Source organism: Lepidochelys kempii, chromosome 23, assembly GCF_965140285.1.
Source record: "Lepidochelys kempii isolate rLepKem1 chromosome 23, rLepKem1.hap1, whole genome shotgun sequence".
NCBI classification, from domain to species: domain Eukaryota; kingdom Metazoa; phylum Chordata; order Testudines; family Cheloniidae; genus Lepidochelys; species Lepidochelys kempii.
In genome coordinates, this window is record NC_136402.1 from 8977316 (window position 1) to 9002020 (window position 24705).

A 24705-nucleotide genomic window follows, 5' to 3' on the forward strand; every position below is an offset into this window, starting at 1 on the left:
CCTTCCCCCCCTCGGTCTGCCGGGGGCCCGGCTGGGGAGCCCCTCTTTCCCCCCTCGGTCTGCCGGGGCCCCCCCTCTTTCCCCCCCCCGGTCTGCCGGGGGCCCGGCTGGGGAGCCCCCCTCCCCCCCCTCGGTCTGCCGGGGCGCCCCCCCTCCCCCCCCTCGGTCTGCCGGGGGCCCGGCTGGGGAGCCCCCCTTCCCCCCCCTCGGTCTGCCGGGGGCCCGGCTGGGGAGCCCCCCTTCCCCCCCCCGGTCTGCCGGGGGCCCGGCTGGGGAGCCCCCCTTCCCCCCCCTCGGTCTGCCGGGGCGCCCCCCCTTCCCCCCCCGGTCTGCCGGGGGCCCGGCTGGGGAGTCCCCCCCTCCCCCTCTGTCTCCCTTCCCCCCCTCGGTCTGCCGGGGCGCCCCCTCTTTCCCCCCCCGGTCTGCCGGGGGCCCGGCTGGGGAGTCCCCCCCTCCCCCTCTGTCTCCCCTCCCCCCCTCGGTCTGCCGGGGCACCCCGCCCTCCCCCCGGCCCACTTAGGTAAAGAGAAGGAGCAATGGTCTGGCAGAGGAGGAGGCAAATGGGACTGGATCAGAAGGAAGGAGCAGGAAGGGGAGGCCAATATGGCTCCATGAGGCGCATGGGAATGAGCTGAAAATCGAAAAGGAATCCCACAAAAAGTGGCCATATGGACAGATTGCTAAGGGGATGTGGAGAAGAATAGCACAAGCCTGCAGGGACAAAATCGGAAAGGCTAAGGCAGGAAATGAGTTATGCCTAGCAAGGGACATACAAAGGTAATAAGAGGAGTTTCTAAAAGTACATTAAGAGGGAGAGAAAGGTGAAGGAAAGTGTAGGTCCGCTGCGTAGCAGGGAAGGAAAGCTAATAACCGGTGACATCAAGAAGGCTGAGATGTTTAATTTGTGTTTTGCGACATTCTTAACTAAGATGATTACTTGTGACCATATTGTCAGTTTCAAGGTAACTGCACCGGTACTCCCTCTCTGTGGTCCCTCAAGGCACCCACTTAAAAGTTTCTGGCTCTGAGACATCACCTCTTTTGGACAGACATGCATGTCTTATTCTCTCTTCACCAGGGGTTTTAAGGCTGCACATCTCCCTAGATTACGCTGTGATGTCCCCAGCAAATCATCTGCCTGTCTTAACTTTCATAGTCCTTGGAGAGAAAGCAATCACACAGCTCTTTCTAAGCAAAGAACGTTCATTCTTTAGATAAAATGGGGGGGAAGTTATCCAGAAGTCCCCTTTTTGTCTGTTGATCTGTGTAGAATCCGGTTTGAATCAGAATATATGAGCTTCCCTAGGCAGTGGTACCTCTCTGGAGATGTTATAACATGAGCAATTTGCCTTAATCATTTGTTACTGTTTTCACTTCCTGGAGGAGCTGTGGTATCCATCTCCCCACCATGGAGTGTATACAATCCCTGGCCCACAAATGATACATAAACCATTTATATACTTAATATGATATGGTCTTCCATAGATATTGTAGGAAGTTGCCTTGTCTGTCTCTCATCTTCTCCCTAAATAAGTGGGTGTAACTGTGGTGCTTGACTGGCATCCTAGAGGAATCTAGAGGTTTATTCCCTGAATGGAGTTTAAGCCATTACCTTTCATAAGTTAATATTTCACCTATGCATGTAATAAACATTCTGCTAGCAAGTCGGCATACATCCCTCAAAAACTGTACAGTTTAACAATCATCCTATATAATTTCTCCTGTTAGAACCTAGAGGGTGGAGCTCCTGCTTTCCCCCTCTTGCCCTTGTTCCCCCAAAACCTTTGGGTGTGAACTTGAGACCTGGTCCTCCCACCCCCACCTTCCATCTGGTTTTTAGGGAGGGTGTGTGGTGTCCCTTTGTCCCTCAAGGTATCAGTTCCTCTGGCAGTGAGTTGAGTCCCCATGTACTCTTTGGACAAAAGAGAGAAATAAAGCAGGGCTGCCTCCCTGTGAAGTGGCTCTCAACCAGACGTTGCTTTTACAGCAGAGGGGTTGGACAAGAGAGAGTCTTGAAACATCCCCCATAGCCAAATTCCTTTCTGGCCACCTTCTCAGGCTCTTGGGGCCCCGGGGACTCCTGTGGCTTTACCTCAGCGTCTATGGGGGAATGGGAGGAGTATTGATCCCCTGTCCCAATGGGGTGGCCTTTTCATCTCTGTATATTGAGTCAAGGAGTGCAACAGATTTTCCTCCAGCAGGCTCAGGGTCCTTTACATTTTGACAGATCGTCAGGCAGTCCTAGACTCTGGGGAGAATTTCCCCTTCTTTGCTGGTTGTAGTTACTGTTGTCATCTCCCAAGCAGCTGTCTTACGCTTGGGCATTTCCCACCCTTGGATAGATTGAGCAGTGCACTGCAGCTGCTTCAGTGTCCCTACTTTTGGCTGGAGTCACTGTCATCCCCATGCTCTGTACTTCCGCTGGCTCCCTGGTAAGAGTAGTCGGAGAAGTTATTTCCCTGGCCTGGGCTCCAGGACCCAGAGGGTTTCCCTTTAATTCAGTAGGTCTCCTCACTCCCCTGGAGTAAAAAGAAAAGGAGTACTTGTGGCACCTTAGAGACTAACCAATTTATTTGAGCATGAGCTTTCGTGAGCAACAGCTCACTTCATCGGATGCATCCGATGAAGTGAGCTGTAGCTCACGAAAGCTCATGCTCAAATAAATTGGTTAGTCTCTAAGGTGCCACAAGTACTCCTTTTCTTTTTGCGAATACAGACTAACACAGCTGCTACTCTGTCCCCTGGAGTAGGCGGCTATCTCACCCACCCTCTCCTCTGGTATTTGTTTGCATATACTGAGAAAGTAATCTGATTCCTCTTGGATACTGGCAGGGTGGATATGACCCTTCCCTTCTCCCACCCCCAACACCACCTTTTCAGCTACTCCTGTTAGCATTGGGGGGTGGAGGGATAGCTCAGTGGTTTGACCATTGGCCTGCTAAACCCAGGGTTGTGAGTTCAATCCTTGAGGGGACCATTTAGGGATCTGGGACAAAAATTGGGGATTGGTCTTGCTTTGAGTAAGGGGTTGGACTAGATGACCTCCTAAGATCCCTTCCAACCCTGATATTCTATGATAACACAGTCCCTTGAAGGCCTGGAGTTAGCAGAGGGGGTCTGATTCATCCCTTCTGTTTTTAGAGCCATATTATTCCCCAAAGCAAAGAATATGGAATATCTGACAGTACACTTACCCCTTGTGCCCCAAGCCTTCCTGAGTCTGTATAGAAACCTGTGGTGTAGGTTGAGTGAAGGCTCTTATACCAGGAGTTTTTAGCCACGTTTCACACCCTGAGAGCATTTGATGGGGTTTCAGGACATGGAGTTTAACTATCTCTCTTGGTATCTCTCCTGGTCCTGGGGTATCTCCATTCAATGAATGTCTCCCCATTGACTGCCACCTTCCATCCCACTGAGGGTCCAATTGGTCTGCACCTAAGAGGGTGCAGCATGAAATATGGGCAGTAGTTTGGGGTGTGATTGGCTCAGCATGAACATTGTATGCCATCAGTGTACTATGTGACTCCCTCCCTCTGGAGATTGTCACCCAGTTAACTCTGTGAGGCTGGGGTTGCAGCTGGCTTTCTGAGCATCGCACTGGGCGGAGCAGACAGTCCCAGGCAAAGTGACATGGCTGATCACAGATGAGACACTCCTTTGTCCCACCCATCTCAGGGCTTCCCTGCTGCCACATGTGGGCCTCTGCTTGCGCTCAGTCCCTATGATCTGATCCCATCCCTTCATTGTTAGGTTTTCTATCAAACCCAGGCTGACTCTCCACATAATGGCCTGCCAATTTCCCAACAACAGTTTTATCTCTATGATCTTTGTCCGCGAACCCTGGTTTTAGGTCAGGGTAGTAGAGTTTATAGAATTGTTTTAAGCCCATTATTTTGTAGGCCTCACCGACTGTGGCAACCTGCCACAACACTTAATACACTTTGGTCTCCCAAAGATATTGTAAAAAGTTGCCTTATGATGCTCAAAACAATTTTAACAACAAGGGGGAAGGTACACAAGTCACAATAGGGAAAGAACGTGTTAAAGAATATTTAGATAAGTTAGATGTATTCAAGTTGGCAGGGACTGATGAAATGTACCATAAGCCGATGGATGATGGGATGCATCATGTACCCTTAGGATCAAGCCTATGGATGATTACTGTGGCTCTTTGGCAATGTACAATGGTAAATTCTGGCTCCTTTTCAGGCTCAGGTTGGCCATCCCCTGAACTAGATGAATCAATCTTAGAGAACCATTAGTGATTATCTTCAAGAGCTTGTGGAGAAGGGGTGAGGTCCCAGAAGACTGGAGAAAGGCATTATGTTTGTGTCCATCTTTAAAAGGGGGAACAAATAGGACGTGAGGATTTATAGACCAGTCAGTCTAACTTGATCCCTGGAAAGATACAGGAATACATTATTAAACAATTTGTAAACACCTAGAGGAAAATAGGGTAACAAGTAATAGCCAACATGGATTTGTCAATAACAAATCATGCCAAAACAAACTAATTTCCTTCTTTAATGGGGTTATGGCCTATGGAACATAAGAATGGCCATACTGTGTCAGATCAATGGTCCATTTACCCCAGTATCCTGTCTTCCAACAGGGGCTGGTGCCAGATGCTTCAGAGGGAATGAACACAGGGCAATTACCAAGTAATCCATCCCCTGTTGTCCAGTCCCAGTTTATGGCAATCACTGGTTTAGGGACACCCAGAGCATGGAGTTGCGTCCTTTACATCTTGGCTAATAGCCATTGATGTACCAATCTTCCATGAACTTATCTCATTCTTTTTGGAACTCGGTTATACTTTTGGCCTTTACAATATCCATTTTCAATGAGTTCCACAGTTGACTGAACACTGTGTGAAGAAGTCTTCTCTACGTTTTTTTTTTAAATCTGCTGCCTGTTAATTTCATTGGCTTCTTTTTTTGTGTGAAGGGATAAATAACACTTTCCTTATTCACTTTCTCCACACCATTCTTGATTTTACAGACCGTTATCGTATTCCCCCGTAGTCACCTCTTTTCTAAGATGAACAGTCTTTTAAATCTCTCCTCAGATGGAAGCTGTTCCATACCCCTAATCATTTTTCTTGCCTGTCTCTGAACTTTTTCCAATTGTAATACATCTTTTTTGAGATGAGATGATCAGAACTGCATGCAGGATTCAAGGTGTGGGCGTATCATGGATTTATGTAGTGGCATTAGGCTATTTTCAGTCTTATTATCTATCCCTTTCCTAATGGTTCCCAACATTCTGTCTGCTTTTTTGACTGCGGCGACACATGGAGCTAATGTTTTCACAGACTCCATAGTGGCTCCAAGATCTTTTTCTTGAGTGCTAACAAATAGTTTAGACCGCCACATTTTTTATCTGTAGTTGGGATTATGTTTTCCAGTGAGCACTTTGCACTTACCATCATTGAATTTCATCTGTCATTTTGTTGTCCAGTCACCCAGTTTTGTAAGGTCCCTTTGTAACTCTGCAGTCATCTTTGAACTTAACTATCTTGAGTTATTTTGTATTGTCTGCAGTGCAGTGTTCACCTCTGTTTCCAGATCATTTATAAGTATGTTGAACAGCACTTGTCCCAGTCCTTGGAGGACCCCGCTATTTACCTCTCTCCACTGTGTAAATTGTCCATTTATTCCTACCTTTTGTTTCCTGTCTTTTAACTATTTACTGATCCATGAAAGGCCCTTCCCTCTTATCCCATGACTGCTTACTTTGCTTAAGAGCAAAGAGTAGATAGCTTGACTTTTGACACAGACCCACATGACATTCCCATAAGGAAACTAGGGAAATGTGGTCTAGATTAATTTACTGTAAGGTGTGTGCACAACTTGTTGAAAGACAAAACTCAAAGACTAGTTATCAGCGTTTCATTGTCAGACTGGGGTAACATTGTCCTGGGTCTGATACTATTCAACATTTTCATTCACGATTTGGAGAATGGAGTGGATAGTATGCTTATAAAATTTTCAGGCAACACCAATCTGGTAGGGGTTGCAAGCACTTTGGAGGACAGGATTAGAATTCAAAATGACCTTGACAAACTGGAGTCTGAAATCAGTAAGATGAAATTCAATAAAGACAAGTGCAAAGTACTGCACTTAGAAAGGAAAAATCAAATGCACAAAGACGAAAAGGGGAATAACTGGCTAGGTGGCAGTACTGCAGAAAAGGATCTGGATATTGTAAGAGATCATCACGTGAGCCAACAATGTGATGCAGTTACAAACAACACTAATATCATTCTGGGGTGTATTAACAGGAGTGCTGTGTGTAAGACACTGGAGGTAGTTGTTCTGCTATACTCAGCTGAAATATCGTGCCCAGTTTTGGGCACCACACTTGAATTGGAGAGAGTCCAGAGGAAAGCAACAAAAATGATAAAAGGTTTAGACAGGCTGACCTATGAGGAAATGTTGGGGGGAAAAATCTGGGCATGTTTAGTCTTGGGAAAAGAAGACAGTGGAAATATGAGAAGTCCTCAAATATATAAGGGCTGTTATACAGAGGATCATGATCAATTGTTCTCCATGTCCACTGAAGATAGGAGAAGAAGTAATTGACTTAATCTGCAGCAAAGAAGTTTTAGGTCGGATATTAGGAAAAACTTTCTAACTATAAGGGTGGTTAAGTATTGGAACAGGTTTCCAAGGTTCGTTTCTAAGAACAGGCTGGACAAACCCTTGTCAGGGATGGTCTAGGTATACCTGGCCCTGCATGGGAGGGCTGGGGAGGGGCTAAGCTGAACTAAATGAGCCCTTTAGATCCCTTCCAGCTCTACATTTCTGTGATTCTGTGAGACCTATTGGAAGGGTGGGGGCAGATTGTCCCATATCTGCTACTGTGGGGTTCTTACACCACAAAACCCCATCTTTTACTGGCTACTGGCATAGACATGGAACTGGACTCGATGGACCTTGAGTCTGATCAAGTTTAGCAATGCCTAGTTTCTGTATCCATTTTCCCATTTATGCAAATACATATCAACCTCCACCCATGAAAGGGATGAGCCTACATCATGGGCCACGGCAGGTAAAATCTATTTGGGGAATACTGAACCGACTTCTTTGCTTTGCAGTGAGTGGAATCGCTGACTCTGCTGTGCTCATCCAAATGGCAAAATGGGAAGATCTTTGGGTCCCAAGTTTCCAGGACTTCACGGAAAGGAAACTCTCAAAAGACACCCACCCAGGTGAGGAAGAAGTTAAACCAACTGAGAAAACATCTCCCTGCCAAGTATAAAGCTGGAATTCCAGCAAAGCTATTGCAAACACCATAGTTCTGTCTCACTTCATCTTGTTCATAGATTTTAAGGCTAGAAGGGGTTAAAAGTGAAATAAACATATCCAGATAAAGAAGGGAAATGAAAGCAGGAGTGAAAAACAGATACAAGAAAAAATGAGTAAATTGCTGGCAAAGAGTCCTAGTCTGCAGTTAGGAAATGCAGATGATAAAGGAAACTAAAGGGATCAATGAAAAATATGTAGCCAGGATAATAGGACAATGAGATTTATTTATATCTGTCTGTCAGGAACAAAATTCTACAAAGGATATAGATCCAGTAATAGATAAAGAAAGCAGTACTGTCAATCATAATACAGAAAAGGCAGAAGTATCAATAAATGTTTCTGTTCTGTATTTAGAAAGAAGTAGAATGATATATTCACAGCTTAGCATGATAATGAAATACTTTATATTCTATCAGTAACTAGGGAGGATGTTAAACAGCAACTATTAGACATGTTTACACCAGCAGGACCAACAATTTGTAATTAAAACAATTAAGTGATGAGCTCTCTGAACAATTAATGTTGACTTTTAATGAATCTTAGTACACCAGGAAAGTTCCAGAGGACTGGAAAAAAGCTAATGTAACCATATTTTAAAAGAATAAATAGGATCACTTGGTAAAATAATATGGATTTTAATATAGCTAAATGCAAATGTATACACCTAGGAATGAAGAATGTAGGCCATATTTACAGGATAGGGGACTCTGTCCCAGGAAACAATGACTGGAAAGGATGTGGTGGTGGTGGTAGATGATCAGGTGGACATCAGCTCTCACTGCAATGCTGTGACTAAAAGGGCTAATGTGATCCTAGAATGCATACAATTTTGAGCAGCAATAGGGAAGCTGTTTTCCCTCTGTATTTGTCACAGGTGTGACCACTGCTAGAATACTGCGTTTAGTTCTGGTGTCCACAATTCAGGAAGGATGTCGATAAATTGAAGAAGGTCCAGAGGAGAGCCATGAGAACGATTAAAGGATTAGAAAACCTGCCTTATAGTGACAGACTCCGAGCTCAATCTGTTTAGCTTGACAAAAAGTAGGTTAAGGGGCAACTTGATTACTGTCTATAAGTGCCTACATGGGGAACAATCTAACAGAGAAAAGAATAACACAATCCAACGGTTGGAAGTTGAAGTTACACAAGTTCAGATTGGAAATTGGCATACATTTTAAACAATGAGGGTAATTAACCATTGGAACAATTTACTGAGGGTTGTGATGCATTCTCCATCAATGACAATTTTTAAATCAAGATTGGATATTTTTCTAAATGATATGATCATTTGGCCTGGTTCTCTGGCCTGTGTTATCCAGGAGGCCAGACTGGATGATCACAGTGGTCTCGGCTTGCAATCTATGAACTATATAGGCTAGTTCGTGTGACATTGTCCCAAACAAAATCATGGAAAGGCTGATCTGGGACTCAGTAAATAATTAAAGGATTGTAGCATAACATAGTTTTATGGATAGTAGGCTGTGTGTCTGTCACGGAGGTCACAGATTCCATGACTTTTCATGACCTCCATGACTTCGGCAACAGCCAGTGCTGGCTCAGGGGCTGGGCTAGCAGCAGCAGTTTGGGTGTGTGGGAAGGGGCTCAGGGATGGGGCAGTGAGTTGGGGTGTGTGTGAGCACTTACCTGGGGGGCGAGGGGGAGCGGTGGCAGTCCCTGGCTCCCACCGCCATGTCCCTGCAGTTCCTAGGCGGAGTGGCCAGGGGGGCTCCACACACTGCCCGCACCCACAGGCACCGCCCCCACAGCTCCCATTGGCTGCAGTTCCTGGCCAATGGGAGCTGCAGAACTGCCGTTTGTGGAGGGAGCAGCACACAAAGCCCCAAGCTACAGGGACATGCTGGATAGGGAGCTTGCCAGCCCCGCCAACCCCCAAACCCCCCAGCACCAGTGGGGGTCCTGGGCTACGCACCACCGCCCGCCTCCTCCCCAGCACCAGTAGGGGTCCTGGGCCACCAGCACCCGCAGCACCCCCATCCCATCCCCCCGATCACGCACAGTCCCCCGGCCCAAGTTTTAGTTAGGGGTACATAGTAAAAGTCATAGACAGGTCACAGGCCGTGAATTTTTGTTTACTGCCCGTGACCTATCCATGACTTTTACTAAAAATACCTGTGACTAAAATGTAGCCTTTGGGACGTTGCACTCCAGAATGCTGTCTGCATTTTATTAGCAATACTGCCGCCTCCACCCCCAACATGTTTTCAGGCACCCAGGGACCAGGAACCCAAAACTTCACGAGAACACCTAGGAATGACATCACAGGGTTTAAAGGTACTGGAAAGGTGTGTAACCAGAGACAAACAGGGGTTTTACATGTACTGCCTCCACCATGGACAGTGTCCAAGACTCCGGCAGTATGTTCAGGAGGAGGGTGTGACTTTGCACTCCATATGCTTTATAAAAATATGTTTATATGTGTCAATATGATGTAACTGGAATATGCTTTATGCAAAAGGTCTCTTGTAAGATATCATTACAGAGCTTATAATCTACTGAGTGTGGTCATCCTATTTGTATGTATGTATCATTCTTGTATCTAAAACTAGAAATATTAAGTATAACTCTGAAGTCCTATTGTAATTATGCAAAGTGTGGGTCATTAATAGTGGTTTAGAATCTTGATGACTCCCATTGACTAGGACAATTGGTTGTAAATGGCTCTGTTTACTTGCCTGCCTTCCTGTGTTTTTGTGAGTCAGGCTGGGAAGAATGGAGGGTTGGGGTCTCACAGGACATGTGACTATGTCACCTGGTACTGGAATCCATCTTAAACCTGGTGCTTTTCAATTTAAAAGGAGGGGTGGGGACCGAGAGAGACAATATTCCCGCCTTGTGCCAAAGCTATAAAAGGGGGTGGAACAGAACAAAGAGGGCTGCCAGTCATGAGAAATCCCCTAGTTACCACCTGAACTGGAACAAGGACTGTACCAGGGGAAAGTATTGGGCCCAGACTAGGAAGGAGTCTAGTCTGTGAAAGAAGATTATTGGAACATCTCTGAGGGTGAGATTTACCTGTAGTCAGTGTCTTAATGTATTAGGCTTAGACTTGCGTGTTTTGTTTTATTTTGCTTGGCAACTTACTTTGTTCTGTCTTTTATTTCTTGAAACCACTTAAATCCTACTTTTATACTTAATAAAATCACTTTTGTTTATTAATTAACCCAGAGTAAGTGATTAATACCTGGGGGAGCAAACAGCTGTGCATATCTCTCTATTTTTTTTTTTTTTTGAGGGTGGACACTTTATGAGTTTACCCTGTATAAGCTTTAAAAAGAGTAAAATAGATTTATTTGGGGTTTGGATCCCATTGGGAGCTGGGTGCTAGAGACAAGAGTACTTGCTGAGCTGTTTTCAGTTAAGTCTGCAGCTTTGGGGGCGTGGGTCAGACCCTGGGTCTGTGTTGCAGAAGGCTAGCGTGTCTGGCTCAACAAGACAGGGTTCTGGAGTCCCAAGCTGGCAAAGAAAACGGGCTTAGAGGTAGTTTCGGCACATCAGGTGACAATCCCAAGGGGGTCTCTGTGACTGAACCCATCACAGCCTTAACAATAGGTCTTGTCAAATAAGTTTTATCATTTTTTGATGACATTACATATTTGGTTTATAAAGGCCCTTGTATTGTCATAATATACTTAGACTTCTATAATGTATGTCTTGGAACAAATTTTGAAAGAGAAACTAGTTAAGGACAAAGGTAAACAGTAATTGGGCTAAAATACAACATGGTTTTATAAAAGGTAAATAATTCTTGACCAACCTGATTTCTTTCTTTGAGAAGATAACTGAATTTGTAGACAAAGGAAATACAGTAGATCTAATCTACCTGGATTTCAGTAAGACATTTGATACAGTTCCACAGGGGATGTTATTAATTAAATTGGAGAAGATGGGGATTAATATGACAATTGAAAGGTGAATAAGGAACTGGGTAAAGAAAAGAGTACAATGGTTCATACTGAAAGGTGAACTGTCAGACTGGAGGGAGGTTACGAGTGGAATTCCTCAGGGATCAGTCTTGGGACCAATCTTGCTTAATATTTTCATTCATGAGCTTGGCACGAAAAGTGGATAAGTTGGGACATATTGCCAATACAGAGGAGGACCGGCATATCATACAGGAAGATCTGGGTGACCTTGAAAACTCGAGTAATAGAAATGGAACTAAATTTAATATCACAACGTCATGCCCTTAGGGACTAACAACAAGAATTTTTGCTATAAACTGGAGATGTATCAGCTGGAAGCAACAGAGGAGAAAGACTTGGGTCTGTTGGTTGATCACAGAAACACTATGAGCCACCAATGTGATGTGGCCGTGAAAAAGGCTAATGCAGTCCTAGGATGCATCAGGCAAAGTATTTCCAGTAGATAGGGAAGTGTTAGCACTATTGTACAAGGCATTGGTGAGACCTCATCTGGAATGCTGTGTGCAGTTCTGGTTTCCCATATTTAAGAAAAATTAATTCAACCTGGAACAGGTGCAGAGAAAGGCTACTAGGATGATCAGAGAAGTGGAAAACCTACCTTATGAGAGGAGACTCAAAGAACTTGGCTTGTTTAGCCTAACCAAACAAAGGCTATGGGGACATATGATTGTGCTCTATAAATACATCAGAGGCATAAATACCAGAGAGGGAGAGGAGTTATTTACATTAAGTGCCAGTGTTGAGACAAGAAAAAATGGCTAAACTGGCCATCAGCAAGGTTAGGCTTGAAATTAGATGAAGGTGTCTTACCATCAGAGGAGAGAACTTCTGAAATAGCTTTCCAAGGGGAGCAGTGGGGCTAAAAAACTTAACTGGCTTCAAGACTGAGCTTGATAAGTTTATGGTGGGTATGGTATGAGGAGACTGCCTACAATGCCATGTGGCCCATCTTTGACTGCTGGTAGCAAATATCCCCAATGGCTGGTGAAGGGACACTAGATGGGTAGGGCTCTGAGTTACTACAGAGAATTCTTTCCCTGGTGTCTGGCTGTTGGTTCTTGCTGAAATGCTCAGGGTCCAACTGACTGCCAGATGTGGGATCGGGAAGGAATTTTCCCCCCAGGTGAGATTGGGTTGGTTTTTTTTGGCTTCCTCTGCAGCTTGGGGCATGGGTCACTTGCTGGTTTAAACTAGAATAAATGGTGGATTCTCTGAAAGTCTTTAAATCATGATTTGAGGACTTCAGTAACTGAGCCAGAGATTATGGGTCTATTAAAGGAGTGGGTGGGCGAAGTTCTGTGGCCTGTAACATGCAGGAGGTCAGACAGGATAGTCATGATGGTCCCTTCTGGCCTTCAAGTCTGTGACATTGTGATTAAAAAAAAAAAAAAAAAGGCATTATACAAAATCATTGTACCCCATGGGAGGGGCGAGGTGTGAGGTTGTGCTCCAGTCAGGGATTGGCATTTCTCTGGTCTTTTAGTTATTTATACCTCCCCTCCCCTTGTCCCCCCAGACCCATTGCCCCTCCCGACTGGTTGCTTGACTTTGCCTCAACCCCTATCTCAAGGCAATCTTAAAGTGTGCTCTTGAGTAAGGCTTTCACTGCTCTTATCTGTTCCCATTGTACTAACAAATCCATCTGACGAGGCAGAAGCAACATCACAGTGCCTTTGTCACTTTTGTATTAAAATGTGTAAAAAAGGATCAAAAAGTCTAACCCCAAATTCTATCCCAGGCTAACAAACAGGCCTATATACTAACAGAAGAAAATATAAAACCCTTGCTGGTGACACGAATTGTTGGAGTGGTAAATAACATAGCCAAATGCAAGGTCACACACTGAAGATCAAAGAATCATGGTCACACTTCTAGACTAGGGGACTGTACCCTGGAAAGCAGTGACTTAGAAATAGTGATAGATAAACAATTGAACAAGAGTTACTAGCACAGTGTTGTAGCTGAGAGGGTGAACGCAATCCTTGTATTCATAAGTAGGGGAATATCACTTAGGAGGAGGAAGGTCCTGTTGCCTATGTATATGGCATCAGTGGGACCATTACCGGATACTGTGTCCAATTGTTGTGTCCACACTTCAAAATGGATGTTGAAAAATTAGAAAAGGTTCACTATAGAGCTACAAGAATGAGCCGAGGTCTGGAAAATCTGCCTTATGGTGACAGGCTAAAGAAGCTCATTCTATTTAGTTTATCAACGAGACCGTCAAGAAGGGAGTGTACATGAGCAGAAAGTTTCCGATAGTTAACAGTTCTTTAATCTAGCATCAAAAGGAATAACAAGATCCAGTGGCTGGAAGCTGAAACTAAACAAATCCCAACTAGAAATATGGTGCTGTTATTTTAACAGTAAGGGTAATTAACCAGTGGGAGAGTTTACCTAGAGAACTGCTGGATTCTGTATCACTTGAAGTCTTTAAATCGAGATTGGATATCTTTTTAAAAGATATGATGTAGCTCATTATATGGGCTTGATGCAGAAATTGCTGGGTGAGGTTCTGTGGCCTGTGTTATGCAGGAGGTCAGACTAGATGATCTAATGGTCTCATGTGACCTTAATAGCTATGAATCTAAGGAACCAGTATGATCAATATGCTAGTTCATTACTCACATGGTGACAGGTTTCAGAGCGGTAGCCGTGTTAGTCTGTATCAGTAAAAGCAACGAGGAGTCCTTGGGGCACCTTAGAGACTAACATTTATTTGGGCATGGCCACTTGGGTTTTAGCCCACGAAAACTTATGCGCAAATAAATTCATTGTTTTAGTTTGTTAGTGTAACCAGCAGCTGTCGTGACCTCAGGGTAGACCGCTGCATTCCACCAACCTGACTGATTTCTGTTAAGAGCCCCTCCTTTCCCTTCATTTCTTTTCTCTGGGTTTTCAGACAGGAAGCTGACGAAAGCTCTTTCCCTCTTATCTCCCTTGGGAAGGGCCCAGAGTCCTGGCTCCCAGTTTCTACGTTTATCAGCATTGTTTTATTTATTTGCATTTCCCCTTTCCCTGGGTTCATTTTTCCTGAGCTCAGGCAGTTACTCTCTCTTTTTATCCTAGCAGATGATGAGATTGCAAGTGAGAGTGAAGAGGATGACAGTCCTCAGCCGGAAGGGCCTGAGAAAGTGGAACCTCATGGGACATTATCAAGAAGATCCAAATCAAATGTTTCCCAGAGTCAGCAGAGCTCAGAAAAGCAGCCGCAAAAGCCTGCAGGGAAGAGACGGGGTAAGTCTGCTCCCCAAGAGAGAGCTTTGGGAAAGCAGCAGAGAATCCACAAAGGGGAGGTGCCAAATGCGTGTCTGGAGTGTGGGAAGGTCTTTGGCCGGAAATCACATCTCATTAGACACCAGAGAACTCACCGGCGAGAGAAGCCGACTATTTGTAATGAGTGCGGGAAGAGCTTCAGTCGCAGCTCAACCCTCATTGAGCACCAGAGAACCCACACGGGCGAGAAGCCCTACAAATGCACGGAGTGTGGGAAGAGCTTCAGCCAGAGCTCCCACCTCATCACGCACCAGAGGATCCACACAGGCGAAAAGCCCTACCAGTGCACCATATGCGGGAAGCGCTTCCACCAGAACTCGCATCTCCTGACCCACCAGAGAACCCACACGGGTGAGAAGCCCTACCAGTGTACCCAGTGCTGGGAGCGCTTCAGCCGCAGCTACACCCTGACCAGACATCAGCGGAGCCACACGGGGGAGCGGCCGTATCAGTGCCCTGACTGTGGCAAACGCTTCAGCCTCAACTCCACCCTCCTCAGCCACCAGAGAACGCACACGGGCGAGAAGCCCTACAAATGCTCTAAGTGCGGTAAGAGCTTCACGCGGAGCTCCACACTCGTCCAGCACCAGAGAACGCACATAGGGGACAAGATCTATACGTGCCCCTGCTGCAACAAGGTGGCCTGCTCTAGCCTGTTCTTCTGAGTCTGGCTGCGGGACCTGCTCCAGCTTGTCCTTCTGAGCCTGGGTGTCAGGCTCGTTCCAGCTTGTCCTTCTGAGCCCGGGCACTGGACCGCTCCAGCCTGCCATAGGATTCCTCTTTTCCTGTTTGTGGATGTATCCTAAAGAGCAGGGACTGCCAAGGCACTTTGAGATGCTTTTCCTGTAGGAACCACAGCGAGCACAGCTCCTCAACAGGGGAAAGCTCACACTTTGTTCACCTTTTGTTTTAGTTCAGCGACTTTCCCTCTTGTGCATGCTGGGGGAATGTAATACTTCCCTTACATCTCCCTCCTGATTTCATAATACTGTGCACTTCAATGCATTTAAGGATCTTGGTTCTTCACACACACTAATGAAGTAGGCCTCCCACAGGTTTGAGAGATAGGGACATTTTTAAAATAAAGAAAGGGAGGTGAAGTGACATCAGTGAGTCACCAGCAGAGCTGTCATGCTCCCCAGCCAGAATTCCTCACTTATCCCATATTGCTGTCATGTTCCCCAGACCTGGTTCTCTGTGTGAGAAAGGAGAAAAGCGAGGGGAAAGCCCCGTTTCGTGGGGTTTGCAAACTCTGCCAAAATACATTTCTGGGGCTGTTTTGCTAATGAACCTCCCAGCCTTGAGGTTCTGTGAGTGTGATGAATGTCAGTCCGTATGATCTTCACACAGGGCAAGAGTTTCTCTTCCTTGGTGAAAGAGCACTCTTATTTTGCCTTAGTGGGCTAAGGCCAGTGACTGGGGTGTGGAGGGCTCGAAGAAAAGCAGACCAGACCAAAGCAGAACAGCCTTCCAGAGTTAACACACCTGGAGTTTGTTCCCTGTTTTGTTGGTCGTGGGGAGGAAACCTTTTCCTTTTTGTACGTTGTACCTCTTCATATTGTTGATAAAGAAACCTGATAATTAAGCTCAGGAGAGATGCAGCTGTATTCAGTTGTATGAGCATCTCTCTGTCTTGTTTGACCTAACGTGTTTCTGATAGGAATTGTTCATTGTTTCTTTAAAGCCCAAATGAATTGTATGGACCCGCAATATCATAGAAAAGGCCTGGAAAAGTACCTGCTTCACTTCAGTTTGCAGCCTGCGGGAATGAACTTCAGACCAAAGCTCTGATTCCATTTACAGCAAAGTCCTTGTGGAGCAAGTAAATCCAACTCTTTCCTCTGAGGTCAGCTGATCTGCAACTTCTTGAGTATTGTCTTTGCTGCAGAGTTCGCTCTTACCAGGTGTTGCCCCTAACCTCACCTCCCACACAACCCTCTCACACAAGTTAACTGTGCCTTCTGTCCCAGCTAGCTGGCCTGGCTACAGCTGCAGCTTGGAGCCTGGGTACCACTTTCACTTGGGCTGGTAACCCGCCCATTTGCAATGAAGATGCGGGTTAAATCACTCGAGTGCTGATAGTGGAATTATGGGAAGGCACTGGAAGACTGTGTGCCCTGAAGGACTGACAAGTTCTCCCACAATTCACTAGGAAAAAATCCGAGTGGCTGATCTTACTGCAGCACAAAAAACCATGGGCTATAGCTCTAGAAGTCCTAGCAACACGTGGGGGAGCGAGGCACCAGTGAGGACACTGTAATGTGGGTGTGGATTTATAGGGTGGTCACTCACGCCCGGCTGTTAATGACCCAAGCTAACTCTGCAGTGAAGACATACTCTAAGGATTTTTTTGAGCTGTGTGTTAAACCAGTGGTTCTCAACCTTTCCAGGCTACTGTACCCCTGAAGCTGAGACCCGCAGCATGGGGCTGAAGCCTGAGCCCTGCTGCCCAGGGCTGAAGCATGTAACTTAGCTTCACATGGCCCCAGGCAACTGCCCTGCTTGCCATCTCCTAATGCCAGCTCTGTACTTGCAACCCCCTTAAACCCATCCCACGATCCCCCTGGGGCTCGTAGCCCACAAGTTGAGAAACACTGATCTAGATGAGTTGACGTACCCCCTGGAAGACCTCTGCGTACCCCCAGGGATACACATCTGGTTAAAAACCACTGTGTTAAACCATCTACATTTGAAAATGCTCAGTCACCAGCAGGGAGACAGTTCTGAAGGCAAGAAAAGCTTGAGTCTCGACTCAACACTTCACTGCCACCAGGGAACCATAAATGAGCTGCAAACTGTCTCCCTCTTCCTGGCAAGAACTCCAGCAGTTTTCTGCACTCCCTGTGTGATCTTTAACTACCAGCTTAGGACTGGCTTAAAATTATACTTTATCATCTACAAAAACATCAGCTTTGAGTGAGCTGCTAGAAAATGAAAATTAGGTGGTCCTGCAGTTATCAGAAAAGCCTGGAAGGAATTGAAAGAGATGCTTGTACAGGAGCCAGGATTAAAGTGCTATATAAGTTGAAGTCCTATACAAATCTTAATAGGTGCCTCGCAATTTGATTTTGCAATAGTGGGAAGAAAGCTGACAGTTTACAGTTTATGCTTTCAGGTCACAGAGATGCAGAAACTAGATGCACAAATACAAACAGAGCTGTTAGGGATATTGCTTAAGTGCTAGGAGAAATTTTGACCAGAAAGCAGAGGCTGAAACAGACCCAGGTCTCTATAGCATATTACCTGTTCTATAAGAGTGCAAAGTATGATGATAAAGCTACAGATGTGAGAAAAAGCTGTGTCATAGCAATGAAGTGTTGCCAGCTGATGCCCTATCCATACTTGTTACGTTAGAGAAAGAAGCTGAGGAAGAGAGACATGGAGATATAAGCTTGGTGATCCCTTTTCACAGCAAGTGAAAGGCCACAAAGAGTGAAAACAATTATGAAAGGATGGCCAAAGGTAATGCACAGCAGTCAGCAAGAGACTATGGAGGTTACAGATATAAATGTACAGCAATGAATGGCATGATTGTTCATAGGCATAAAACTATTATACTCCAGTGACTTTACCAGTGAATGCTACAGGGAGGCTATTTGGGAATCATATGTAAAAGAAATAAACCCAGAGGCTTCTCAAATAGTGAGTAAGCTATTTGTTCTACTTGAGATACAATCTACAGACCCATGATTCCCTGTCTGATACTACAGAGGCTATCAAATGGTCAGAGATGGGCCAAATCAAAACCCTGCATTGGAATACCCTGAAGTTTTGCGGAGGTTTGAATGTATATCTGAACTGCTTGATTCAGGCCCAGCTATGCCAGTGGACATCATGGATTCTCATGTGGCAAAGAACAAGTGAAGTTCATTACTGATTATTGCTCTTTGCACCCTGAAATGTGAACATTTGAAAGTATCTTTGTAAGACATGGAATTCCAGATTAAAAACCCAGATTTTTAAAGGTATTTAGGCAGTGTTCCATTCAGCATTGCAAGGCCTAAGGCCCAGATTTCTAAGGGGAGTTAGGGTGTCTAACTTCCACTGGGAGTTAAGCACCTAACTATCTTTAAAAATCTGGGTTTAAGTGATTTAGATGGCTAAATCCCATTTTCAAAAGTGACTTAGCAGCCTAAATCATTGAAAGACATTGATTTCAATAGGAGTTAGGATCTGGGTCTTAAGTGTTTGTCACTTTTGAGAGTGTGAATTAGCCATCTTAGTCACTTGGGGTAGATTCACAAAGGGGACTTAGGTGTTTCAACACCTATTTCCCCAGTGCCCTTCCACCCAGTGGAATTCACAGCCCTAAGTTATGCATCCAGGCTCCCTAAGCATTGTATGGGGAGAGTTAGGTGCCTGATAAAGGGATTCTCAGAAGCCAGCAAGCTGAGCAGGGAGCCACCATAGCCAGCCAGGAGTGAAATGCACAGGAAAGGGCAGGGATTAGGACCCAGCTCCACAAAGGTACTCCCATTGATCTGGGCCTTACGGATCTGACCGACAGGTGGGAGAGATTCTCAGCTGTGGGGAGCTGCGGTGGATGCTCCACCTCCCCTGGGTGTGGCTCTTACCATCAGAGCCCCGGCAGATACAAAATGTGTGTCCCCAGCCACACTGCTAGCTGCAGAAATAGTCCACGGATATAAAGCGGATACCCATGGATTTGCAGGGCTCTAGTTCTGGCACTTGCTTGGGAGGCGGGAGACCTGTTTTCAAACCCTTGCCTGATTTGGAGCGGAGATTTGAATCAAGGTCTCTCATCTCCCAAGTGAGCGCCCATACCACCAGGCTATTGGGTATTCTGGGGTGGCTCTTTCTGGCTCTTCTGTTGAACCTGTTCCATTTGGTATTAAATAAATATTCCTAGGGCCAAAGGACACACGAGAGAGGCTAAATAGCCTGATGATTAGCACACTTGCCTAGGATATAGAAGCAGCAGGTTCGAGTCCCTGCTCTGGTAAATATACAAACTGGAGTCACTCCAACAGGAGAGGGCTCCAACCCAGAATAGCTTGGTGGTTAGGGCATTTTCCAGTAAGATGGGAAACCTGGCTTTAAGTCCTTCCTCCAAATCAGGCAGAGCAAGCATTTAAAACTGGTAGAAACTAGGTGCTTAGTGGGGACTTAGGTTTAGGTAGCAACTGAGTGGTGATTTTTTGAATGTCTGAGATGCCTAAAATGTTGGATTTATGAGCCTGTATCCCTTTGTGAATATAGTTCTACACTTTGCAACAGTGGGCAGAGCAATAGCAAAATACCTTTAAGAATGTGGGCCAAAGTGTTCAGGGCTATTAGAATGGAATGTTCCCCCCACAGAAATTAAGCAGCTTTCAGTTGGTGTAGATTTTAAGCATATGATCTCAACTTCTAACCGTTTTAGATCAAATGGGCTAAACAAGAGCTTAGTACAGCTGGTGAAGAAGTGGATGAAGAAGCTACAAATCCTTTGAATTAGCTCCATGCATGCATTAGTAGATGAGGGAGAGTCACCAACTCAATTGTTGAGAAGAGGGATGAAAATTAACCTTCCCAGCAAGAAAAAAGCTAAACAAGACTCAGAATGAAGAGAGAATAAGATGAATGAGAACCAGAAAATTAAACAAAGTTACGTTGATTTTTCAGAAGAACACACTCTTCCATCATTTTAGCTTTGGCAACAAAGTGCATCCTTGTGCCTACACCACAAAGAGGTGATTAGAAAAGCAGAGAGAGCTCCAAAATCCTCGCAAGTGTATAATGTGTTGGCTGCCCTTTGATTTAATAAACACGCCCTGAGCTCACAGATACAAAGTCTCCTGCAGATGACCCCTTAGAACTTGTCATTGTGGGACAGAATAGAGAAAAATGGAGAGGTTAATTAATCTGAAGAAGATAATACATTAAGAAGCTCTTAAACCACTACGAATTAAAAGTGTCGTAAGTCTTTACAGAAAATTGTATAAGGACGTAAACGCTTGCTGGAGGGTGAAGTGCAAGTTGCCTCTTCTGCTTGGAGAAGCAGAACATACAAAGTAGCTGATTTCTGTGTATGTGATGTTGAAATGTATATTGTATACATTGAGAGACAGGAAGGCATTGTTTAAAAGAAGGACGAGATAGTGATATAAATACTAGACTTAATAGATGACTCTTAGAATGTTAACAGGTATATGAGAATTTGGAGATGGTCCTGAAGAATTATTGATCGAGGGCAAAATTCTGCCCTGGATTCTACACCATCCAATCCCCCTGAAGGCAGTGGGGGTTGTTAGGGCAGGACGTGCCATGTTGTTTTGAAGAAAACAATTGACTTGATGGTGCAGCTATGAATTCAAGCTGAACAATAAACTAGTTATTCTTCTCACTCATGGTGTCGGTATTTAGAGAATGCAAAGAATGTCACACACCCATCCACAGACACCCCTGCAGGATCCCCATTCATCCTAGAGCCAGTCCAGAAAAGACTTCTGCTTACACCTCCTCCATAGTCTTGTGCCAGTCACCCTGATATAACTCATCCACTGTGTGTCTCCTCTCAGCCCTTCCTCACAATCTCACCTCTATCCCTGCAACAGCCTTCACCTCCAAACCTGCCAGGTAGAACAGCCATCTTGTCTCTCTGCAACATCTCTCTTAAGAGCTCATCTGAAAACATGTCTTTGATGTTGTACCTTTGGCTTGTTACACAGGAATAACTCTGAAGAAACCAACACACCAGGCCTCGCTACATATACAGTCAGCTACTGGTATTTTAATAGATTCCAAGGCCAGAGGGGACCATTGTGATCATGTAGTGTAACCTCCTATATTGTTTTAGCCACAGTGTTGCACTAGGAACTTCTGTTCAGCTGATTATCTGCCTTGACTCACAAATCTTTTTCAGAGTAACTGCCTCTGTAAATATGGCTGACGTTCTTTGTTCTTAGATGTATACATTTACACTTAACCATATTAAAACACATATTGTTTGCGCCCAGTTTGCCAGCCTATCCAGATCACTCTGAATTAGTGACCTGTCCTCTTTATTATTTACCATTCCCCCAATTTTTGTGTCATCAAATTGTATTAGTTATGATTTTATGTTTTCTTCCAGATCATTGATAAAAATATTAAATAGTCACAATGTTGTGCAATACCATGTCACATGCCTTACAGATGTCAACACTATTACCTTTATCAACCAAGCTTGTAATCTCATCGAAAAAGGCATCACATTCATTTGTGGCTCTGTTTGCCATAAACTCATGTTGCTTTGCATTAATTGTATTACCCTGCTTTAATTCAAGTCCCATATTGGCCATTCTATTAATTTGCTATAGGATCATTATCAGGCTGACAGGCCTATTACTCAGGTGATCCCATTTACCCTTTTTGACTATTGGCACAACATTATCATTCCTCCAGTCTTCATGAATTTCCCCAGTGAGCTCTGCAGTCAGCTCTTTTAAAACTCTTGGAACCAAGTTATCTGGACCTGCTAATTTAAGAATGTCTGAATTTAGTAGCTTCTACCCTGAGGTAGTAGTGGAATGGAAAGAGGGTTATCACCATATGATGAGACTATATCATCTGTTTCCCCCTAAATACAGAACAGAAATATTGGTTGAACACTGCTGCCTTTTCTGAATTATTATTGATAATTTTACCATTTCCATCTACTCATGAAGAAATACCATGGTCAGGCTTTTTTTTGTTCCTAATATATTTCAAAAGCTCCTTCTTGTCTTTCATTCTCCTGGCCATAGATGTCTCCTTGTGTCCCTTTGCTTCCCTTATCAATTTTTTACAGTTCCTAAGTTCTGATTTATATTCATTGCTATCAACTTCCCCTTTCTTCTTTTTGTTATATATTTATTTTTTGTAGTTGCCGTCGTTTCCCCTCTAAACCAGATTGGTTTTTAAGCAGTACAGCCTTCTTCCTTGATTAGGCTTCTTGATTCCCACTTTTCTGATTCAATTCTTCCTCCAGATGATTTGGCTCATAATTGTTTCCAGCTCTGGGCAACTGGTCACTTTAAAGTACCAACTCTCTCTGTATATACTACTGGTCTGTACTTTATTCTGCATACACATTATAAATGTGATCAAGTCATGATCATTTGTACCGAAGCTACCATTAATTTTTAGTTCTGTGATCAGTCCCTCTTGATTTGTTAAAAGAAAAGGAGTACTTGTGGCACCTTAGAGACTAACCAATTTATTTGAGCATAAGCTTTCGTGAGCTACAGCTCACTTCATCAGATGCACACTGTGGAAAATACAGAAGTTTTTATACACACAAACCATGAAAAAATGGGTGTTTATCACTACAAAAGGTTTTCTCTCCCCCCACCCTACTCTCCTGCTGGTAATAGCTTATCTAAAGTGATCACTCTCCTTACAATGTGTATGATAATCAAGGTGGGCCATTTCCAGCACAAATCCAGGGTTTAACAAGAACATCTGAGGAACAGTGGGGTGGGGGGGGAGGAATAAACAAGGGGAAATAGGCTTGAATAGAGACTGGGAATGGTTGAATCATTTATAAAAAGTAACCTAAGTTAATTGTATCCAATTTGCAAATGAATTCCAATTCAGCAGTCTCTCGCTGGAGTCTGGATTTGAAGTTTTTCTGTTGTAATATCGCAAGTTTCATGTCTGTAATCCCGTGACCAGAGAGATTGAAGTGTTCTCCGCCTGGTTTACGAATGTTATAATTTTTGACATCTGATTTGTGTCCATTTATTCTTTTACGTAGAGACTGTCCAGTTTGACCAATGTAAATGGCAGAGGGGCATTGCTGGCACATGATGGCATATATCACATTGGTGGATGTGCAGGTGAACGAGCCTCTGATAGTGTGGCTGATGTTCTTAGGCCCTGTGATGGTGTCCCCTGAATAGATATGTGGGCACAGTTGGCAATGGGCTTTGTTGCAAGGATAGGTTCCTGGGTTAGTGGTTCTGTTGTGTGGTATGTGGTTGCTGGTGAGTATTCGCTTTAGGTTGGGGGGCCGGTCTGTAGGCAAGGACTGGCCTGTCTCCCAAGATTTGTGAGAGTGATGGGTCGTCCTTCAGGATAGGTTGTAGATCCTTGATGATGCGTTGGAGAGGTTTTAGTTGGGGACTGAAGGTGATGGCTAGTGGCGTTCTGTTATTTTCTTTGTTATTTTCTTTGCTCTATCAATCTGTTTCTTCACTTCTGCAGGTGGGTATTGTAGTTGTAAGAATGCTTGATAGAGATCTTGTAGGTGTCTGTCTCTGTCTGAGGGGTTGGAGGAAATGCGGTTGTATCGCAGAGCTTGGCTGTAGACAATGGATCGTGTGGTGTGGTCAGGGTGAAAGCTGGAGGCATGTAGGTAGGAATAGCGGTCAGTAGGTTTCCGGTATAGGGTGGTGTTGATGTGACCATCGTTTATTAGCACTACAGTACCCACCTGGCAGAAGTGAAGAAACAGATTGATAGAGCCAGAAGAGTTCCCAGAAGTTACCTACTACAGGACAGGCCTAACAAAGAAAATAACAGAACGCCACTAGCCGTCACCTTCAGCCCCCAACTAAAACCTCTCCAATGCATCATCAAGGATCTACAACCTATCCTGAAGGACGACCCATCACTCTCACAAATCTTGGGAGACAGGCCAGTCCTTGCCTACAGACAGTCCCCCAACCTGAAGCGAATACTCACCAGCAACCACACACCACACAACAGAACCACTAACCCAGGAACCTATCCTTGCAACAAAGCCCGTTGCCAACTGTACCCACATATCTATTCAGGGGACACCATCATAGGGCCTAATCACATCAGCCACACTATCAGAGGCTCGTTCACCTGCACATCCACCAATGTGATATATGCCATCATGTGCCAGCAATGCCCCTCTGCCATGTACATTGGGCAAACTGGACAGTCTCTACGTAAAAGAATAAATGGACACAAATCAGATGTCAAGAATTATAACATTCATAAACCAGTCGGAGAACACTTCAATCTCTCTGGTCACGCAATTACAGACATGAAGGTCGCTATCTTACAACAAAAAAACTTCAAATCCAGACTCCAGCAAGAAACTGCTGAATTGGAATTCATTTGCAAATTGGATACAATTAACTTAGGCTTGAATAGAGACTGGGAGTGGCTAAGTCATTATGCAAAGTAACCTATTTCCCCTTGTTTTTTCCTGCCCCCTTCCTCAGACGTTCCTGTTAAAC

At 44.7% G+C, this 24705-nt stretch overlaps 1 protein-coding gene across 2 annotated transcripts; it reads left to right on the forward strand.

Moving 5' to 3' along the window:
• Nucleotides 1-379: 379 nt before the first annotated feature.
• LOC140902308 (uncharacterized) lies at nt 380-20876 on the forward strand. Of its 2 annotated transcripts, none has more exons than XM_073322261.1 (3): nt 380-777; nt 7100-7213; nt 14324-20876. In XM_073322261.1, the coding sequence occupies exons 2-3, from the start codon at nt 7135-7137 to the stop codon at nt 15193-15195; spliced, it is 951 nt and encodes a 316-aa protein (XP_073178362.1). In that variant the 5' UTR covers nt 380-777; nt 7100-7134; the 3' UTR covers nt 15196-20876. The 2 variants fall into 2 exon arrangements, with proteins under 2 accessions (XP_073178362.1, XP_073178363.1); XM_073322262.2 differs by having other exon boundaries at nt 14327-20876.
• The last annotated feature ends 3829 nt before the right edge of the window (nt 20877-24705 follow it).

Bases quoted from the DNA above. Each gene is read 5' to 3' on its own strand.
- LOC140902308 (XM_073322261.1), top strand. From the start codon at position 7,135: ATGGCAAAATGGGAAGATCTTTGGGTCCCAAGTTTCCAGGACTTCACG. The intron at 7,214-14,323 runs GTGAGGAAGAAG...TTTTTATCCTAG, and splicing joins CTCAAAAGACACCCACCCAG to CAGATGATGAGATTGCAAGT.